Source organism: Entelurus aequoreus, linkage group LG18 (assembly GCF_033978785.1).
Source record: "Entelurus aequoreus isolate RoL-2023_Sb linkage group LG18, RoL_Eaeq_v1.1, whole genome shotgun sequence".
Classification (NCBI taxonomy): domain Eukaryota; kingdom Metazoa; phylum Chordata; class Actinopteri; order Syngnathiformes; family Syngnathidae; genus Entelurus; species Entelurus aequoreus.
In genome coordinates this window covers 12785261-12803875 of record NC_084748.1, presented here as the reverse complement: position 1 = coordinate 12803875, position 18615 = coordinate 12785261, and the positions used below count along the sequence as shown (strand labels likewise).

The 18615-nt window shown below is 39.2% G+C and overlaps 1 protein-coding gene across 1 annotated transcript; it reads left to right on the top strand.

Moving 5' to 3' along the window:
- Positions 1 to 1679: 1679 nt before the first annotated feature.
- On the top strand, positions 1680 to 17269 carry LOC133633813 (pentatricopeptide repeat-containing protein 1, mitochondrial-like). The gene is made up of 8 exons (XM_062026532.1): positions 1680 to 2387; positions 2451 to 2591; positions 4837 to 5055; positions 5237 to 5338; positions 8914 to 9519; positions 11342 to 11458; positions 14444 to 14626; positions 14706 to 17269. Exons 1-8 carry the CDS (start codon positions 1983 to 1985, stop codon positions 14904 to 14906), a joined length of 1974 nt encoding a protein of 657 aa, XP_061882516.1. The 5' UTR covers positions 1680 to 1982; the 3' UTR covers positions 14907 to 17269.
- Positions 17270 to 18615: the final 1346 nt, after the last annotated feature.

The window sequence follows — 18615 nt, the reverse complement described above, 5'->3', positions numbered from 1 at the left end:
CATTTTGTACCAACTGTAATCTTTTAATGCTAGACATAGGGAGGCCCGAAAATAATACGTTACAGTAATCGAGACGAGACGTAACGAACGCATGAATAATGATCTCAGCGTCGCTAGTGGACAAGATGGAACGAATTTTAGCGATATTACGGAGATGAAAGAAGGCCGTTTTAGTAACACTCTTAATGTGTGACTCAAACGAGAGAGTTGGGCCGAAGATAATACCCAGATTCTTTACCGAGTCGCCTTGTTTAATTGTTTGGTTGTCAAATGTTAAGGTGGTATTATTAAATAGATGTCGGTGTCTAGCAGGACCGATAATCAGCATTTCCGTTTTCTTAGCGTTGAGTTGCAAAAAGTTAGCGGACATCCATTGTTTAATTTCATTAAGACACGCCTCCAGCTGACTACAGTCCGGCGTGTTGGTCAGCTTTAGGGGCATGTAGAGTTGAGTGTCATCAGCATAACAGTGAAAGCTAACACCGTACTTGCGTATGATGTCACCCAGCGGCAGCATGTAAATACTAAAGAGTACAGGGCCAAGAACCGAACCCTGGGGAACTCCGCACGTTACCTTGACATAGTCCGAGGTCACATTGTTATGGGAGACGCACTGCATCCTGTCAGTAAGATAAGAGTTAAACCAAGACAAGGCTAAGTCTGACATACCAATACGTGTTTTGATACGCTCTAATAAAATATTATGATCGACGGTATCGAAAGCGGCGCTAAGATCAAGAAGCAGCAACATAGATGACGCATCAGAATCCATCGTTAGCAATAGATCATTAGTCATTTTTGCGAGGGCTGTCTCCGTAGAGTGATTTGCCCTGAAACCGGATTGAAAAGGTTCACAGAGATTGTTAGTCACTAAGTGTTCATTTAGCTGCTGTGCAACAATTTTTTCGAGAATTTTGGAAATAAATCATGTTGCTAAAAAAGCAGCAAAAAAAATAATGATAATAACCATTTTTTTTATTATAATTTTTTTTAAAAATGTTTTAACCTTTATTTATAAATTTCAACATTAACAAACAGTCGAGAAACAATAATCAAAATAAGCACAAAAACAGTACAAAACAGCGCCAGGGGGTTGTAAATTCAAAGTAACTAAAATAGAATTTTAAAAAAAATTATATATATATATATATATATATATATATATATATATATATATATATATATATATATATATATATATATATATATATATTTATATGTATATATATATATAAGTGCAAAGCCATAGGCTCACTCAATTTTAGTAAATAACTTAAATTTGGAACACAGCATCATCGTTTTCACAGCTTTTTGGTTGTTAGAAGTACAGAGTGTTTTAATGTAGAGTTCTAAATCTTTTTTAAGGAACAAAAAACAGGTCAGTATTGAGAAACTTACATTTATTAATATAAAACTTAGCCAATAATATAATGAGGTTGCAAAAGTAAAATTCCTTTTCAAATTGTTTTTCATACAGTGTAAATCCAAATAGCACATCCTTAAAACTAAGCGCAAATTTGTCATGAATATTGTCCAGGATAAAGTCTTTTGAACGGCTCTTTTTAAAGAACGACTCTTTTCAAAGAACCGCTCCACAACATCCGGTTCCCTTTAAAGAGCCATAAATCCCATCTCTCATAGGCGCAGACATACCAATCGAATGACAGTATAGTCGATTCGTTTGGACATATAAATTGAAGCATCTGAGGGTTTTGCAAAGATAAATAATAGTTCATAACCAACACTTGTTTTGTTTTACGACAAATACTGTCAGTTTTGTCCGAGCACTTCCCCAGACAAATGTTTGCTAATGTTCCTTCCTGATCGACTACTAGTGTCTTTTATGGTTCTGCGTCATCAAACATGGCGGCGTCCGTAACACGAGCACACCCGTGCTTGTCATTATAACCAAAATGTCTTTTCCGCCAACATAGTTATTACATATAATTAATGAAGTAGTTTGTAACGAGTAATTTTAAATCATGCTACTATCAATTGCAAGTTTGTGCGCTCGAAATGGGACAAGAGTACCGGTCAGGGCTGCTAAGTTCCTCTCGCCAGCGGTCAACAAACTCGCGGCCCCGCGGTGTCCGTCTTCGCCACCCGCGGCACTTCTCCCGCCGGCTTCACGGAAGCCAAACGTCCGGTGGGTGTCATCCCGGCGGCAGGAGGAGCCCTCAGTATCCGACGAAAATGACAAGTTTGGGACTTATTCCACGCGCATACCCGCCAGGAGGATTTTCAAGAAAAGCAGCCCGGAAATGTTGGATTTGAGGTACGGGGAAGACGAGGAGCGGAAGCCGGCGGAGAGCGTCCGCAGGGTCGGGAGGAGTAATACCACCTACTGGTACTTCCTACAATGCAAGAAGCTGATTAAAGCAGGAAAGGTTGGCGTGGTTTATACACCAAACATACTGTGACGTCATTATTGAAGCAAAATATGCTCTCAGCTGCAGGAGGCCTTGGAGATGTTCAGCAGAGACATGCTGCTGGCGGAGAGACTCCGGCCGGAGGAATACAACTACAGCGTCCTCATTGGAGGATGTGGACGTGCTGGACAACTCAAGAAGGCCTTCAAGCTCTACAACGACGTGAGGAAACAACACACACACGCCTTTCACCTCTATCTGCTGAACCTTGACTTCAAGGAGTTCACCACTTCAACTCAAAACTTGGGAGCTACCAGCGTTTTTGTAGTAGATCCTTAGAAACAGCATAGTACCCCTGTCGTATAGAAGATCTTGGACCTGCATTTTGCAGTAGATCCTTAAAAACAGCATAGTACTCCTGTCGTATAGAGGATCTTGGACCTGTGTTTTGCAGTAGATCCTTAAAAACAGCATTAGTACTCCTGTCGTATTGAAGATATTGGACCTGCATTTTGCAGTAGATCCTTAAAAACAGCATAGTACTCCTGTCGTATAGAAGATATTGGACCTGCATTTTGCAGTAGATCCTTAAAAACAGCATAGTACTCCTGTCGTATAGAAGATCTTGGACCTGCATTTTGCAGTAGATCATTAAAAACAGCATAGTACTCCTGTCGTATAGAAGATCTTGGACCTGCATTTTGCAGTAGATCTTTCAAAACAGCATAGTAATCCCGTCGTATAGAGGATCTTGGACCTGCATTTTGCAGTAGATCCTTAAAAACAGCATAGTACTCCTGTCGTATAGAAGATATTGGACCTGCATTTTGCAGTAGATCCTTAAAAACAGCATAGTACTCCTGTCGTATAGAAGATATTGGACCTGCATTTTGCAGTAAATCCTTAAAAACAGCATAGTACTCCTGTCGTATAGAAGATCTTGGACCTGCATTTTGCAGTAGATCCTTAAAAACAGCATAGTACTCCTGTCGTATAGAAGATATTGGACCTGCATTTTGCAGTAGATCCTTAAAAACAGCATAGTACTCCTGTCGTATAGAAGATATTGGACCTGCATTTTGCAGTAGATCCTTCAAAACAGCATAGTACTCCTGTCGTATAGACAATCTTGGACCTGCATTTTGCAGTAGATCCTTAAAAACAGCATAGTAATCCTGTCTTATAAAGGATCTTCGACCTGCGATTTTGCAGTGGATTCTTAAAAACAGCACAGTACTCCTGTTGTATAGAGGATCTTTAACTTATTTTTGGCAGTAGATCTTTAAAAACAGCATAATACTCCTGTCGTATAGGGGATCTTGGACCTGTGTTTTGCAGTCAATCCTTAAAACAGTATAGTACTCCTGTCTTATAGAGGATCTTTGTACTGCGTTTTGCAGTAGATCCTTTAAAACAGCATAGTACTCCTGTCGTATTGAGGATCTTTAACCTGAGTTTTGCAGTAGATCCTTAAAAACAACATAGTACTCCAGTCATATAGAGGATATTTGACCTGCATTTTTGCAGTAGATCCTTAAAAACAGCATAGCACTCCTGTCATATAGAGCAGTGGTCCCCAACCACCAGGCCGTGGCCCGGTACCGGTCCGTGGACCGATTGGTACCGGGCCGCACAAGAAATAAAAAAATAAAAAAATGTTTTAATTTTTTTTAATTAAATCAACATAAAAAACACAATATATACATTATATATAAATATAGATCAATATAGTCTGCAGGGATACAGTCCGTAAGCACACATGATTGTATTTCTTTATGACAAAAAAATAAAAATACCCACAGTTGATGATTTTATGGTACCACATTTTATTATGGTAAAAAACTGGCAGCTGAGTTGCCAAAATAAAATTAAACAGCGGTACTGTATTTCTAAACTGTGGTAAAATCCCAAGATTTTTTTACTCTTTACGTAAGAATTTTTTTTTTTTTTTTTTATATATTTAAGTTCATAGGCAAATTCATTCATTTACTGTTACAAGCAGCCCTCTAATGACTGCAGTGTGGCCCTCAATGAAAACAAGTTTGACATCCCTGGTCTAGTGGGACAGGCCAAAGTTAAGTCGGAGAAAATGCAGTCCTTTATAAATTATTTAATGTTTCTCTGCGGCCCGGTAGCAAATGCGTCACAGACCGGTGGTTGGGGACCACTGATCTAAAGGATCTTTGACTAGAGTTTTGCATTAGGCCTTTAAAAACAGCGGTGAGCTCCGTTCATATAGTGGATCTTTGACTAGCGTTTTTGCAGTAGGTACAGTATTTAAACACAGCAGAGCACTCCTGTCATATAGAGCAGTGGTCCCCAACCACCGGGCCGTGGGACAAATTTTCAAGCATTGCAAAAAGGTTGGGACCACTGATATAGAGGATCTCTTGAGTAGTGGTTTTGCAGTAGATCCCTAACACTCCTGGTGGAATGGTCCTGACATACAGCTATGTAACTGTTCCAGATGAAGAAGCGAGGTCTGGAGGCGTCGGACGCCACCTACACGGCTCTCTTCAACGCCTGCGCAGAGTCGCCCAACAAGAAGGCCGGCCTCCAGCAGGCGCTCAACTTGGAGCAGGAGCTGCTCCGCAAGAACCACGCCCTGAGCACCATCACGTACCACGCCCTACTCAAGACGCACGCCGTCTGCAACCACCTGCAGGCCTGCCTGCACACACTGAGGGTGAGACGTGTGTGTGTGTGTGTGTGTGTGTGTGTGTGTGTGTGTGTGTGTGTGTGTGTGTGTGTGTGTGTGTGTGTGTGTGTGTGTGTGTGTGTGTGTGTGTGTGTGTGTGTGTGTGTGTGAAAGCGTGGCGTTCTTCCTGTCTGCGCCGACTCGTGTGTGACGTTGTGTGTGCTCCCAGGAGATGCTGCAGAACGGCCACGCCGTCACGCAGGAGACCTTTCACTACTTGCTGATGGGATGCCTGAAGGACAAGGACTTGGGCTTCAGACTCGCTTTGCAGGTCTGTTCCTCCTCGAAAGTTGGAAATAGAATTAATCTGTTCCACAGTCAAACTGCAAACCCTCATTTTGTTATTAGTAGTCAATATCAGTAGGAAAAGGTGTAGCAATATTAATAATCATTCGATAATTCATATCAGATGTTAATCTGGCAAAAAATCAGTATGCAAAGCCATTTAGCATCTAAATGTCCTCCAATAAGCCTTCTATTTTAGTCAAGTCATTTACAAAAGGTAAACATGGCAGGCTACTAGGAGCTAGCAGCTACACAACAGCTGAGCACACAATAGCACACAAGCTAGACATACACTACCGTTCAAAAGTTTGGGGTCACCCAAACAATTTTGTGGAATAGCCTTCATTTCTAAGAACAAGAATAGACTGTCGAGTTTCAGATGAAAGTTCTCTTTTTCTGGCCATTTTGAGCGTTTAATTGACCCCACAAATGTGATGCTCCAGAAACTCAATCTGCTCAAAGGAAGGTCCGTTTTGTAGCTTCTGTAACGAGCTAAACTGTTTTCAGATGTGTGAACATGATTGCACAAGGGTTTTCTAATCATCAATTAGCCTTCTGAGCCAATGAGCAAACACATTGTACCATTAGAACACTGAAGTGATAGTTGCTGGATATGGGCCTCTATACACCTATGTAGATATTGCACCAAAAACCAGACATTTGCAGCTAGAATAGTCATTTACCACATTAGCAATGTATAGAGTGTATTTCTTTAAAGTTAAGACTAGTTTAAAGTTATCTTCATTGAAAAGTACAGTGCTTTTCCTTCAAAAATAAAGACATTTCAATGTGACCCCAAACTTTTGAACGGTAGTGTACGTAACAAGTGTCCTTAACTGGTCACTATTGCAGTGTAAAACAGCACATTTGTCAATATAAACAAGTATCAAATACAAACTCCAAAACCAGTGAAGTTGGCATGTTGTGTAAATGGTAATTAAAAACAAAATACAATGATTTGCAAATCCTTTTCAACCTGTATTCAATTGGATAGACTGCAAAGATTGCAAACTTTATTTTTTTGCAAATATTAGCTCATTTGAAATTTGATGCCTGCAACATGTTTAAAAAAAGCTGGCACAAGTGGCAAAAAAGACAGAGAAAGTTGAGGAATGCTCATCAAACACTTATTTGGAACATCCCACAGGTGAACAGGCTAATTGGGAACAGGTGGGTGCCATGATTTGGTATAAAAGCAGCTTCCATGAAATGTTCACTCATTCACAAACAAGGATGGGGCAAGGGTCACCACTTTGTCAACAAATGCGTGAGCAAATTGTCGAACAGTTTAAGAACAACATTTCTCAACCAGCCATCCAATTTATGAATTCACCATCTACGGTCCGTAATATCATCAAAAGGTTCAGAAAATCTGGAGAAATCACTGCACGTAAGCGTTCAATGCTGAAAACCAACATTGAATGCTCGTGACCTTCGATCCCTCAGGCAGTACTGCATCAAAAAGAGACATCAGTGTGTAAAGGATATCACCATATGGGCTCAGGAACACTTCTGAAAACCACTGTCAGTAACCACAGTTCGTCGCTACATCTGTAAGTGCAAGTTAAAAGTCTACTATGCAAAGCGAAAGCCATTTATCAACAACACCCAGAAACGCCGCTGGCTTCGCTGGGCCCGAGCTCATCTAAGATGGACTGATACAAAGTGGAAAAGTGTTCTGTGGTCTGACGAGTCCACATTTCAAATTGTTTTTGGAAACTGTGGACGTCGTGTCCTCCGGACCAAAGAGGAAAATAACCTTTCGGATTGTTATAAGCGCAGAGTTCAAAAGCCAGCATCTGTGATGGTATGGGGGTGTATTAGAGCCCAAGTTATGGATAACTTACACATCTGTGAAGGCATCATTAATGCTGAAAGGTACATACAGGTTTTGGAGCAACATATGTTGCCATCCAAGCAATGTTATTATGGACGCCCCTGCTTATTTCAGCAAGACAATGCCAAGCCACGTGTTGTTAAAAGGAAAGGCCATGTAACACAGTGGTAAACGTGCCCCTGTGCCAACTTTTTTGCAATGTGTTGCTGCCATTCTAAGTTAATGATTATTTGCAACAACAAAAAAAGAAGTTTCTCAGTTGGAACATTAAATATCTTGTCTTTGCAGTCTATTCAATTGAATATAAGTTGAAAAGGATTTGGAAATCATTGTATTCTGTTTTTATTTACCATTTACACAATGTGCCAACTTCACTGGTTTTGGGTTTTGTAATAAGTGTCCTTAACTGGACAATATGGCAGTGTAAAACAGTACATTTGTCAGTTCAAACAAGAATCAAATAATTCGAGTTGCATATTACTGACACGTACAATATCTCCAAGGCAGGGGCGAATTAACTGAGCCGACTGGGGAAGAATTTTCTCACAACAACTCAAATAAATGCCATGTCAGATGTGAAAACATATTTGGGAAAATTATTGACGTTGAGAGTATTTTTTTAATGAATGGAGCTTGAGCAGTGGTTATTACTATCTGCTTCATCAAATAATATTTATGTTTTAATACTAAACACTGGTATCATATGTGTGTATATTGTATCTGCTGATGTAGTTCTGTTGTATTTGTAAAAAAAAAAAGGCAGATTTTTGGCATTGGCTTAACTAAATGAATTGAATGAAAAACACACTACAAAAAGTCTGTTCAAAAACAAGAAAAAAAATACAAAATTGAGGGGTATTTTATTTGAACTAAGCAAAATTATCTGCCAAGAGTACAAGAAAATTTGGCTTGTCAAGACTTTCCAAAACAAGTAAAATTTGCTAACCTCAATGAACCCAAAAATACCTTAAAATAAGTATTTTCTCACTAATAACTGTACTACTATATGAGTACGTATTTTCTATTGTTTCATTAAAAATAAAACAGCAAAGTCCATTTGGCTGTCATCTGTTTTAATATGAGACACAATTGTGTCAAAGTCATGATTGTTTTTTTTACATACTTGAAATAAGAAATTATTACTTTAAAAAAGTAGTTTTATACTTGTGAGTGTTGATAACAGCTTTGCAACAGTTGATATTCTAGTTTCAAGCATGTTTTACTCAATATAGGTCATAAAATCTCAGCAACAAGCTGTAATATCTTACTGAGATCATTTAGGACCCAAACCCTTAAAACAAGTAAAACACTCTAACATAAAATCTGCTTAGTGAGAAGAATTATCTTATCAGACAGAAAATAAGCAAATATCACCCTTATTTGAGATATTTAATCTTACTTAGATTTCAGTTTTTGCAGTGTACCATTTCACTTAAACTTAAAGACAGCCTAAGTCCATTTATAATAAATAGGTTAGTGTTTTTCATATCTATTATTGTTTTCTGTTTGACTCTTTTCATTGATTAAACATTTATTAACATTCCACACTACAAAATAATCAAATATGTATGATTCCTGCTGATATCGTATCAGTATCGGCCAATATTAGTGAAAAATAAATATTGAATGAGAGGCAAAAGAAGATCACTTTTAGAATTTGGAACAGTTTTTGGTTAAATTCAAGGTATATGGGGAATTGGTATGTTTTGCTTTTTTCCATCCAGGTTTGGCGCCAGATGCTCAAGTCCGGGATCGTTCCCGACTCCAACAACTACACCCTGCTCTTGAGGACTGCCAGAGATTGCGGGATGGGCGACGCCGCGCTGGCCTCCAGCATCCTGCTTGGACCACATGTGCAAGAACCAAAGTCCGGCAAAGCTCAGGTTGACGTGGACCTCCTGGAGCGGGAGCTGTTTGTCCCGGCTGATGTCCAAGGCGGCGGCAGCGAGCACTCCCACCACACACAGAACTCTTTGGTGCCGTCCAGGCCCGACGGAACCGGGCTGCTGCCGGTTGGCTCAGCCCCTAACCTGCTGGACCTCCTGGAGGGGGCGGGGCACGGCTCCATCTCCTTCGGCAGCGTGGACGGACCCTCCGATAGACTCGCTCTGCTCGGCGGAGGCGAAGGTTTCCTGGACAAGATGGCGGCAAACGGGCTCAAGCCGGACATTCGGACGTTGACGCTGCTGGCGGACACCATGGAGCCCGGCGTCCGGTCTTTGGAGGTACTCTTAGAGGTCGCCAAGCAGCATCACGTCAAGCCGGACGCCGCCTTTTACAACTCGGCCATTCGTAGGGCCGCAAGAGCTGCAGACTTGGAAGGAGCTAAGGTACACACACACATACACACACACACACACACAGACACACACACTGCAAAAAGTCAGTGTTCAAAAACAAGAAAAAAAAATTACAAAAATTAGGGGTATTTTATTTGAACTGAGCAAAATTATCTGCCAATAGAACAAGAACATTTGGCTTGTCAAGACTTTCCAAAACAAGTACAATTAGCTAACTTCATTGAACCCAAAATACCTTAAAATAAGAATATTCTCACTAGTAACAAGTGCACTTTTCTTGGTAAAAAAAAAAAAAGAGACGTTTTTGCTCAATATGTTGAAAAATATTTTTAAATGAAGTAAATGCTAGTGCCATTATCTTGACATAATGATATGCGCTTGGCATTACATTTCTTGAAACCAGCAAACTTATACTAAAAACAAATGTATTGTTCTTAATGGAAAGGCAACAAGGCAACCGCTTGTTACTCTCGGGGTCTCCTAGCCGCTCAGGCAAATCATATGGTCTAAAAATGCATTTTTCCATCGATAACATGACATAATCGCGCCAAGTGCGTGCTCTTTCAGTCAATTAGAGCGCATATATACAGCCCGACCCCGGCCAAAAAATTTTTAATTGTAATTTTAAAGAATTCATCTGAATGTGCATGAACTATTTCTGTTAAAAATTGTTAGAAATGTCACATGTTTTTAACTGTCAGTTTACTGTGCTGTGCCAACTGTACTACTATAGGAGTATGTATCTTCTATTGTTTCATTGAAAATAAAACCGCAAAGTCCATTCGTTTTAATTATGAGACAAAACTGTGTCAAAGTCGTGATTTTTTTTTTTCATGCTTGAAATAAGAAATTATTACTTTAAAAAAATAGTTTTATACTTGTGAGTGTTGATGACACAGCTTTGCAACAGTTAATATTCTGGTATCAAACATGTTTTACTCAATATAGGTCATAAAATCTTAGCTACAAGTTGTAATATCTTAATGAGATAATTTAGGACCAAAACCCTTAAAACAAGTAAAACACTAACATAAAATCTGCTTAGTGAGAAGAATTATCTTATCAGACAGAAAATAGGCAAATATCACCCTTATTTGAGATATTTAATCTTACTTAGATTTCAGTTTTTGCAGTGCACTCACACACACATACACACTGTTTGTTTGGCTGGGAAAGGGGGGTCAGTGATGTCATAGTCTAATTTGCCGTAAACACTGCCATCTAGTGTACAGAGTTGTAATGACAAGCTGCACACTAGGCATGTAACAATTATTGCTATTAAAGATAAACCGCTGTAAAATTCAGGACTGTTAGTATTACCCTTCCAAATGCTAATTATCGTAAAACTTAGTGATTACTGCACTTCGATGAACTCTCCACATGGTGATACTGCTCATTTCCCCAAAAAGGCAGCTAGCATGCTGATCCCTAGCTAGCAGCTAGCGCGCTGATCATTGATTGATTGAAACTTGTATTAGTAGATTGCACAGTACAGTACATATTCCGTACAATTGACCACTAAATGGTAACACCCAAATAAGTTTTTCAACTTGTTTAAATCGGGGTAATTCATGGTAGAGCACTTTCGAAGGACTGTTTTTTGTTCCCAGTGCCCGCTCGCTGCTGCCTGCTCTATGGAGGCCTGCTTGGATTGATTGATTGATTGAAACTTGTATTAGTAGATTGCAAAGGAAGAGAATACATTATATGAAACAGTACGCTTTACACAGTACAGTACATATTCCGTACAATTGACCATTTAGTGGTCAATTGTACGGAACTTGTTTAAGTCGGGGTCCACGTTAATCAATTAATGAATGAGTTGGCACTTAACGAGCGTGTGTCTTTCCAGGCCGTGTTGGCTGTGATGCAGCAGCGCAACGTGAGCGTGGACTTGCGGACGTTCGGAAGCCTCGCCCTGGCCTGCCGGCGACAGAAAGACGGTCTTCAGCTGCTCCAAGACATAAAGGTAAGCAGTGCTCGGAATAACGGCGTTATTATTATATTTCATTAGTAACGAGTAATTTAAACAATTACTTTTTTGTACGTTACGTCGTTGTTACCGAGACGCTTGATGTAATGCGGCACGCTACTTTTGATGTGGTTGTACGTCAACAAGACAACGTAAGAGGCACAGAAAGTTCAATGCAGGAAGTAACTTTTTACGAATGGTAGCAACAACCACACTAACATGAACTTGGTATCAAATAGAAGGAGGCAACATCACACATCAAACAATAAGCACTACGACAACTACTAATTAAATGCTAAATTAGACAAAATAGCATCTTGGCTGGCATCATCCTATTTAACCCTAAACACTAAAAAGACTAACTCTGTCTGCTTCTCCATAAAAAAGCTACCTCAAACAAACCTGAATGTAAAAATTAATGAGGAGCTCATTGAACAAGTACCTGAAGTCAAATATTTGGGCATAATCATAGACTATCAGCTGAATTTTAAAAGTCACATTAAGAAAATGTGTAAAACCCTGAAGGCAAACCTAGGCTGTTTTAAGGTGATAAGAAACTGCTTAACTCTCAACTGTGCTTTTACTTTTATGAATTCAATGATTCTTTCACACATATCTTATGGCTTAAAGGCCTACTGAAATGCGATTTTCTTATTTAAACGGGGATAGCAGGTCCATTCTATGTGTCATACTTGATCATTTCGCGATATTGCCATATTTTTGCTGAAAGGATTTAGTAGAGAACATCGACGATAAAGTTCGCAACTTTTCGTCGCTGATAAAAAAGCCTTGCCTGTACCGGAAGTAGCGTGACGTCACAGGTTGTGGAGCTCCTCACATCTGCACATTGTTTACAATCATGGCCACCAGCAGCGAGAGCGATTCGGACCGAGAAAGCGACGATTTCCCCATTAATTTGAGCGAGGATGAAAGATTTGTGGATGAGGAAAGTGAGAGTGAAGGACTAGAGAGGAGTGGAAGCGATTCAGATAGGGAAGCTGCTGTGAGAGGCGGGTGGGACCTGATATTCAGCTGGGAATGACTAAAACAGTAAAACACAAGACATATATATACTCTATTAGCCACAACACAACCAGGCTTATATTTAATATGCCACAAATTAATCCCGCATAACAAACACCTCCTCCCTCCCGTCCATATAACCCGCCATTACAATTCAAACACCCGCACAACACACTCAATCCCACAGCCCAAAGTACCGTTCACCTCCGCAAAGTTCATACAGCACATATATTTCCCCAAAGTCCCCAAAGTTATGTATGTGACATGCACATAGCGGCATGCACGTACGGGCAAGCGATCAAATGTTTGGAAGCCGCAGCTGCGTACTCACGGTACCGCGTATCCAACTCAAAGTCCTCCTGGTAAGAGTCTCTGTTGTCCCAGTTCTCCACAGACCAATGGTAAAGCTTGACTGTCATCTTTCGGAAATGTAAACAATGAAACACCGGCTACGTGTTTGTGTTGCTGCAGCCGGCCGAAATACACCGCTTCCCACCTACAGCTTTCTTCATTGCTGTCTCCATTGTTCATTGAACAAATTGCAAAAGATTCACCAACAAAGATGTCCAGAATACTGTGGAATTTTGCGATGAAAACAGACGACTTAATAGCTGGCCACAATGCTGTCCCAAAATGTCCTCTACAATCCGTGACGTCACGCGCAAACGTCATCATACCGAGACGTTTTCAGCAGGATATTTCGCGGGAAATTTAAAGTTGCACTTTACTAATCTAACCCGGCCGTATTGGCATGTGTTGCAATGTTAAGATTTCATCATTGATATATAAACTATCAGACTGCGTGGTCGGTAGTAGTGGCTTTCAGTAGGCCTTTAACTACATGGTCCCAGGCACACCAGTCATCAATCAAGACCATTGAGTGTCTTTATAACCGCACCTTGAAAGTTCTAGACAAGAAGAGTATACGCTATCATCATTGCCAAATTTTAACCAAATACAATATTTTAAGTTTACCAATTTAATTTTGTTATACACAGTCAAACTGTTGCTTGGATAACTGGTTTTGGAATTAGGTGGTAGCGGGGGGTGTATATTGTAGCGTCCCGGAAGAGTTAGTGCTGCAAGGGGTTCTGGGTATTTGTTCTTTTGTGTTTAAGTTGTGTTACGGTGCGGATGCTCTCCCGAAATGTGTTTGTCATTCTTGTTTGGTGTGGGTTCACAGTGTGGCGCATATTTGTAACAGTGTTAAAGTTGTTTATACGGCTACCCTCAGTGTGAATTTTGTTACACACAGTCAAACTGTTGCTTGGATAACTGGTTTTGGAATTAGGTGGTAGCGGGGGGTGTATATTGTAGCGTCCCGGAAGAGTTAGTGCTGCAAGGGGTTCTGGGTATTTGTTCTTTTGTGTTTAAGTTGTGTTACGGTGCGGATGCTCTCCCGAAATGTGTTTGTCATTCTTGTTTGGTGTGGGTTCACAGTGTGGCGCATATTTGTAACAGTGTTAAAGTTGTTTAAACGGCTACCCTCAGTGTGAACTGTATGGCTGTTGACCAATTATGCCTTGCATTCACTTGTGTGTGTGAAAAGCCGTAGATATTATGTGATTGGGCCGGCACGCAAAGGCAGTGCCTTTAAGGTTTATTGGCGCTCTGTACTTCTCCCTACGTCCGTGTACACAGCGGCGTTTTAAAAAGTCAAAATTTAACTTTTTGAAACCGATCATTTCCGATATTACATTTTAAAGCATTTATCGGCTGATAATATCGTCAGTCCGATATTATCGGACATCCCTACTAAAAACAATGTCAGTCCGAAAGGTGGTGGTTTGTGATGGGCGTTAAAAAGCATTAATCGTCAATGGCGATCATACTTTTCAGGAAAATCGTTCGATATGATGAAGACATGGTTATTATGTGAAGCGATCGCTTATCAAGACAGCAATATAGAAAAGAACGTTTTAGTAAAAAACATTTTCAAAAAAGTTGTGTTTTTCGTAGGAGGCAGGATTAAGGCCCAACGTCCACGTGTTTTCCGCCCTGATTGGCCAGGCGAGTCGTCGGCTGGATTACATTTACCTCAAAACGCTGCTGAAATGCATGCGTACCCTGGAGGTGTGGCCTAACGAGGTCATCATCAAACAGCTGGAATTTGCCGCACAATACCCTCCCAACTACGACCAGGTAAGGACGGCGCACGACGTCACCTGTCGCCCATCGTTACGTTCCCATCAATAACGGCCAAGGTCTTACTCTACCCCAGTACAAGTCCCGCAACAACTACCTGGTGCAGATCGACGGTTTCCGTGGTTACTACCAGCACTGGCTGCGGGTCATGCCGGCCCAGAGCGACACGGACGACGGGGCGGAGCTCCGGCCCGGATCCAACCCAGCGGAGGACGAAGCGGGTGGACTCGACGAGGCCTCGAAAACCAAAAGAGCGGTGAAGAGTAGACGAAATTAGCAGCACGGAAACATACAGAATACGTGAATATGTATTCTTTTTTCAACAGTCAACTAAAACTGTCAAATGAAAGATTTCATTACCATTTGTAATGAATAATATTCAACTTTTGTGTAAGCCAGGGACTGATCAAGGTCCTTAAATGTTTAGATGATTCTGCCTGGAAATTTGAAGTTCAACAGACCTTGCGATTGTTTGGATTCATTTGAAATGTATTAGTTAGGAACTCATAAACTTTGCATAATGTTATTTTTTAGTCTGGACATTATGTTGTTTATATTATGGAAGCCCGTTTCCACCACTTTAAAACATTCCCCAATGGTAAGTCATAATTATGAGCCAAAAAGTCCCAATTATGAGATTAAAAAAATCTAATTTATGAGATAAAAAGTCACAATTATGAGATAAAGTCATAAATATGAGATAAAAAGTCATAATTATGAGCTTCAAAATCTAAATTATGAGCTAAAAAGCCTAAATTATGAGCTACAAAGTCAACATTATGAGGTCAAAAGTCACAAAATTAATTAGCTAGAAAGTCAGTTATGAGATAAAAAGTCACAATTATGACATAAAAAGTCACAATTAAGAGATAAAAAGTCAAAATTATGAGATAAAAAGGAAAAATTATGAGGAAAAAAAGGAAAAATTATGAGATAAAAAGGCAAAATTATGAGATAAGAAGTCACAATTATGAGATAAAGTCACAATTATGAGAAGTCACAATTATCAGATAAAGTCAAAATTATGAGGGTAAAGTCATAATTATGAGCTAAAAAGTCACAAAATTAATTAGTTAAAAAGTCAGTTATGAGATAAAAAGTCAATTATGAAATAAAAAGTCACAATTATGAGATAAAAAGTCACAATTTTGAGATAAAAAGTCACAATTATGAGATAAAAAGTCAAAATTGTGAGATAAATGTCAAAATTATGAGATAAAAAGTCATAATACGAGATAAAAAGTCGAAATTATGAGATAAAAAATCACAATTATGAGATAAAAAGTCACAATTATGAGATAAAAAGTCAAAATTGTGAGATAAATGTCAAAATTATGAGATAAAAAGTCATAATACGAGATAAAAAGTCGAAATTATGAGATAAAAAATCACAATTATGAGATAAAAAGTCACAATTAGGACATAATTCAAAATTATGAAATAAAGTTACAATTATGAGATAAAAAGTCACAATTAGGACATAATTCAAAATTATGAAATAAAGTTACAATTATGAGATAAAAAGTCCAAATTATGAGATAGTCATAATTATGAGCCAAGAAGTCTAAATTATGAGATAAAAGTTCAAATTAACATAAAAAGGTGGAATTATGAGATGAAGTCAACATTATGACTTAAAATTGAAATGAGATAAATCGCAATAATGAGATAAACTCAAAATTATGAGTTTAGAGAGTTGAAATTATTAGGTAAAGAGTCAAAGTTAAGAGATAAAAAGTCATAGTTATGAGATAAAAAGTCGAAATGAAAAGATAGGAAAGTCGACATTGCGAGATAAAAACTCAAAATTATGAGATAAAATGAGGAAATAATGAGGTAAAGTCAAAACTATGAGCTACAAAGTCGAAATTTTGAGCTAAAAAAAATCTAAAATATGATATACAAAGTCATGATTATGGGATAAAAAGTCAAAATTAAGAGATAAAAAGTCATAATTATTATTTATTTTTTTAATTCTCCAAATTATGATTTTTTTATCTCATATTTTGACATTCTCATAATCATGATTTACCATTGCGCTATTAATTTATTTTTTTAGTGGCGGAAACGGGCTTCCAGTTTATATAGTGTTTAAATTAGGGGTGTCCCTCTTTCACTTTGATACCGATGTTGAAGCCTTCAGTATTGGCCAATACCGATATTGACCCAATACGATATCAGCACAAATCGTACATATTTTTATTATTTTGGAGTGTGGAATGTTAAAACAGGTTTGATCAAGTAAAAGTAGTCAGCAATGGCAGTCAGAAAAAACACAACCTATTTATTATTTACTGTCTGAAATGGACTTACACTGTCTTTAAACTGAAGTGGAGTGGTAATTGTTTTGTTTTTTTGCCACAACTAGTGGCCACAATAATTCATTACATTAAGGCCTCGACGCAGTAAGTTGAATGATGTGGACACGTTTGTTACTAGATACTTTCTAACAGGCTTCTGCTTTGGGGACTTTGTACATGTAAGTAAAATGTGTCTATAATAATTTGATACTTGTTTATGTTAACAAATGTTTTACACTGTATGTCTAGCTTGTTTGCTACTGTGTGCTTAGCTGTTGTGTGGCTGCAAGTATACCATGTTTACCTTTTGCAAATGACTTCACTTAAATAAAATAAATGACCAACATCTCATTTTATATTGAACATTTTAATCCGATACTTGTATTTTTGCTGATATGGGTTCACCTGCTGGCCACACTCCACACCAACAGGTGGCGCCAGTAAAACGCCTGCCAACCTTACACATGAGGGGTGGGAGATACCGCAAAATTTGGTATCCATCCAAAACCAAGTAAATACAGGGACAGTATTGCCCATAGACATCTTATAAGTAGACGCAGCATGGAGCGCTACTGGCGCTGACGAGACGCGGGGCCGCCATCTTGGAGTGGTGATCCGCTCCACTCAGTGCAATTCATTTGGCAGGAGCAATGAACTGTCAGCGCATTTAATTCATCTTACCTCACTGAATACCACTGATTTTCACTTGGTTTTTTTGTCATACGTGTAGCTATGATAAGGAACACATGTTTTGGCGTGTTTTATTATTCATAGTTTGCTTAACGGTAATTGTCAGGTTCAAACACTGATGACATCTAGCGAAGTTGGTAGAGTGGCCGTATCAGCAATCGGAGTGTTGCTGGTTACTGGGGTTCAATCCCCACCTTCAACCATCCTAGTCACGTCCGTTGTGTCCTTGGGCAAGACACTTCACCCTTGCTCCTGATGGCTGCTGGTTAGCGCCTTGCATGGCAGCTCCCGCCATCAGTGTGTGAATGTGTGTGTGAATGGGTGAATGTGGAAATACTGTCAAAGCGCTTTGAGTACCTTGAAGGTAGAAAAGCGCTATACAAGTATAACCCATTAATAATTTATTATTTAAACAAGACAAGAGGCAAAGAATTAAACAGAGACAGAATTCAATATGGACTCAATATATTGAGGAGAGTCGCTGTCGACCTGTAACCTCTTACAGTGTCTCAGCACGCTCTGCCAAAAGATTGCACTCCTCCTTTATTTGACTTTCTCCCCCCACCTGACCACAGCTGCTTCCAGAGGGAAGTGGGTCGTAAACAGCGTTGCCTGTGGTTACCGAACAGTTCAAAAAGAGTTTGTAAAATACTTCAAAAAGAGTTCGTCTGGAAATTGAGCAGATCCTGCCATCTGTCCGCTTTGAAGTCATTGGGCTAGAACAGAACATCCTTCTGTTGATTACCATACATGAAAGAACACAGGAACACCATCTTGATCCCCCCCCCCCCACAACAACTCATAACACCATTGATTTTAATTCCTTATTATTTTTTGAGCGATGACACTTAAAAACAAATCACACAAAAATGATTGGGGAACCAAAAGGGTCCTACTCATTAAAGTGTTAAAAAATAAATTATAATTTTTTTTTACTGTTTACTTTTAACACAATAATCTCGAGATCAACTTCAGATCCATTTGTCAATTATAAGT

What these genes read in the sequence shown, in the direction of transcription:
- LOC133633813 (XM_062026532.1), top strand. Translation starts at nt 1,983, where the DNA reads ATGCTACTATCAATTGCAAGTTTGTGCGCTCGAAATGGGACAAGAGTA. An exon ending in CCTGCCTGCACACACTGAGG is followed by an intron (nt 5,056 to 5,236) that starts GTGAGACGTGTG and finishes GTGTGCTCCCAG; the next exon opens with GAGATGCTGCAGAACGGCCA. An exon ending in AGCTGCTCCAAGACATAAAG is followed by an intron (nt 11,459 to 14,443) that starts GTAAGCAGTGCT and finishes TGTTTTTCGTAG; the next exon opens with GAGGCAGGATTAAGGCCCAA.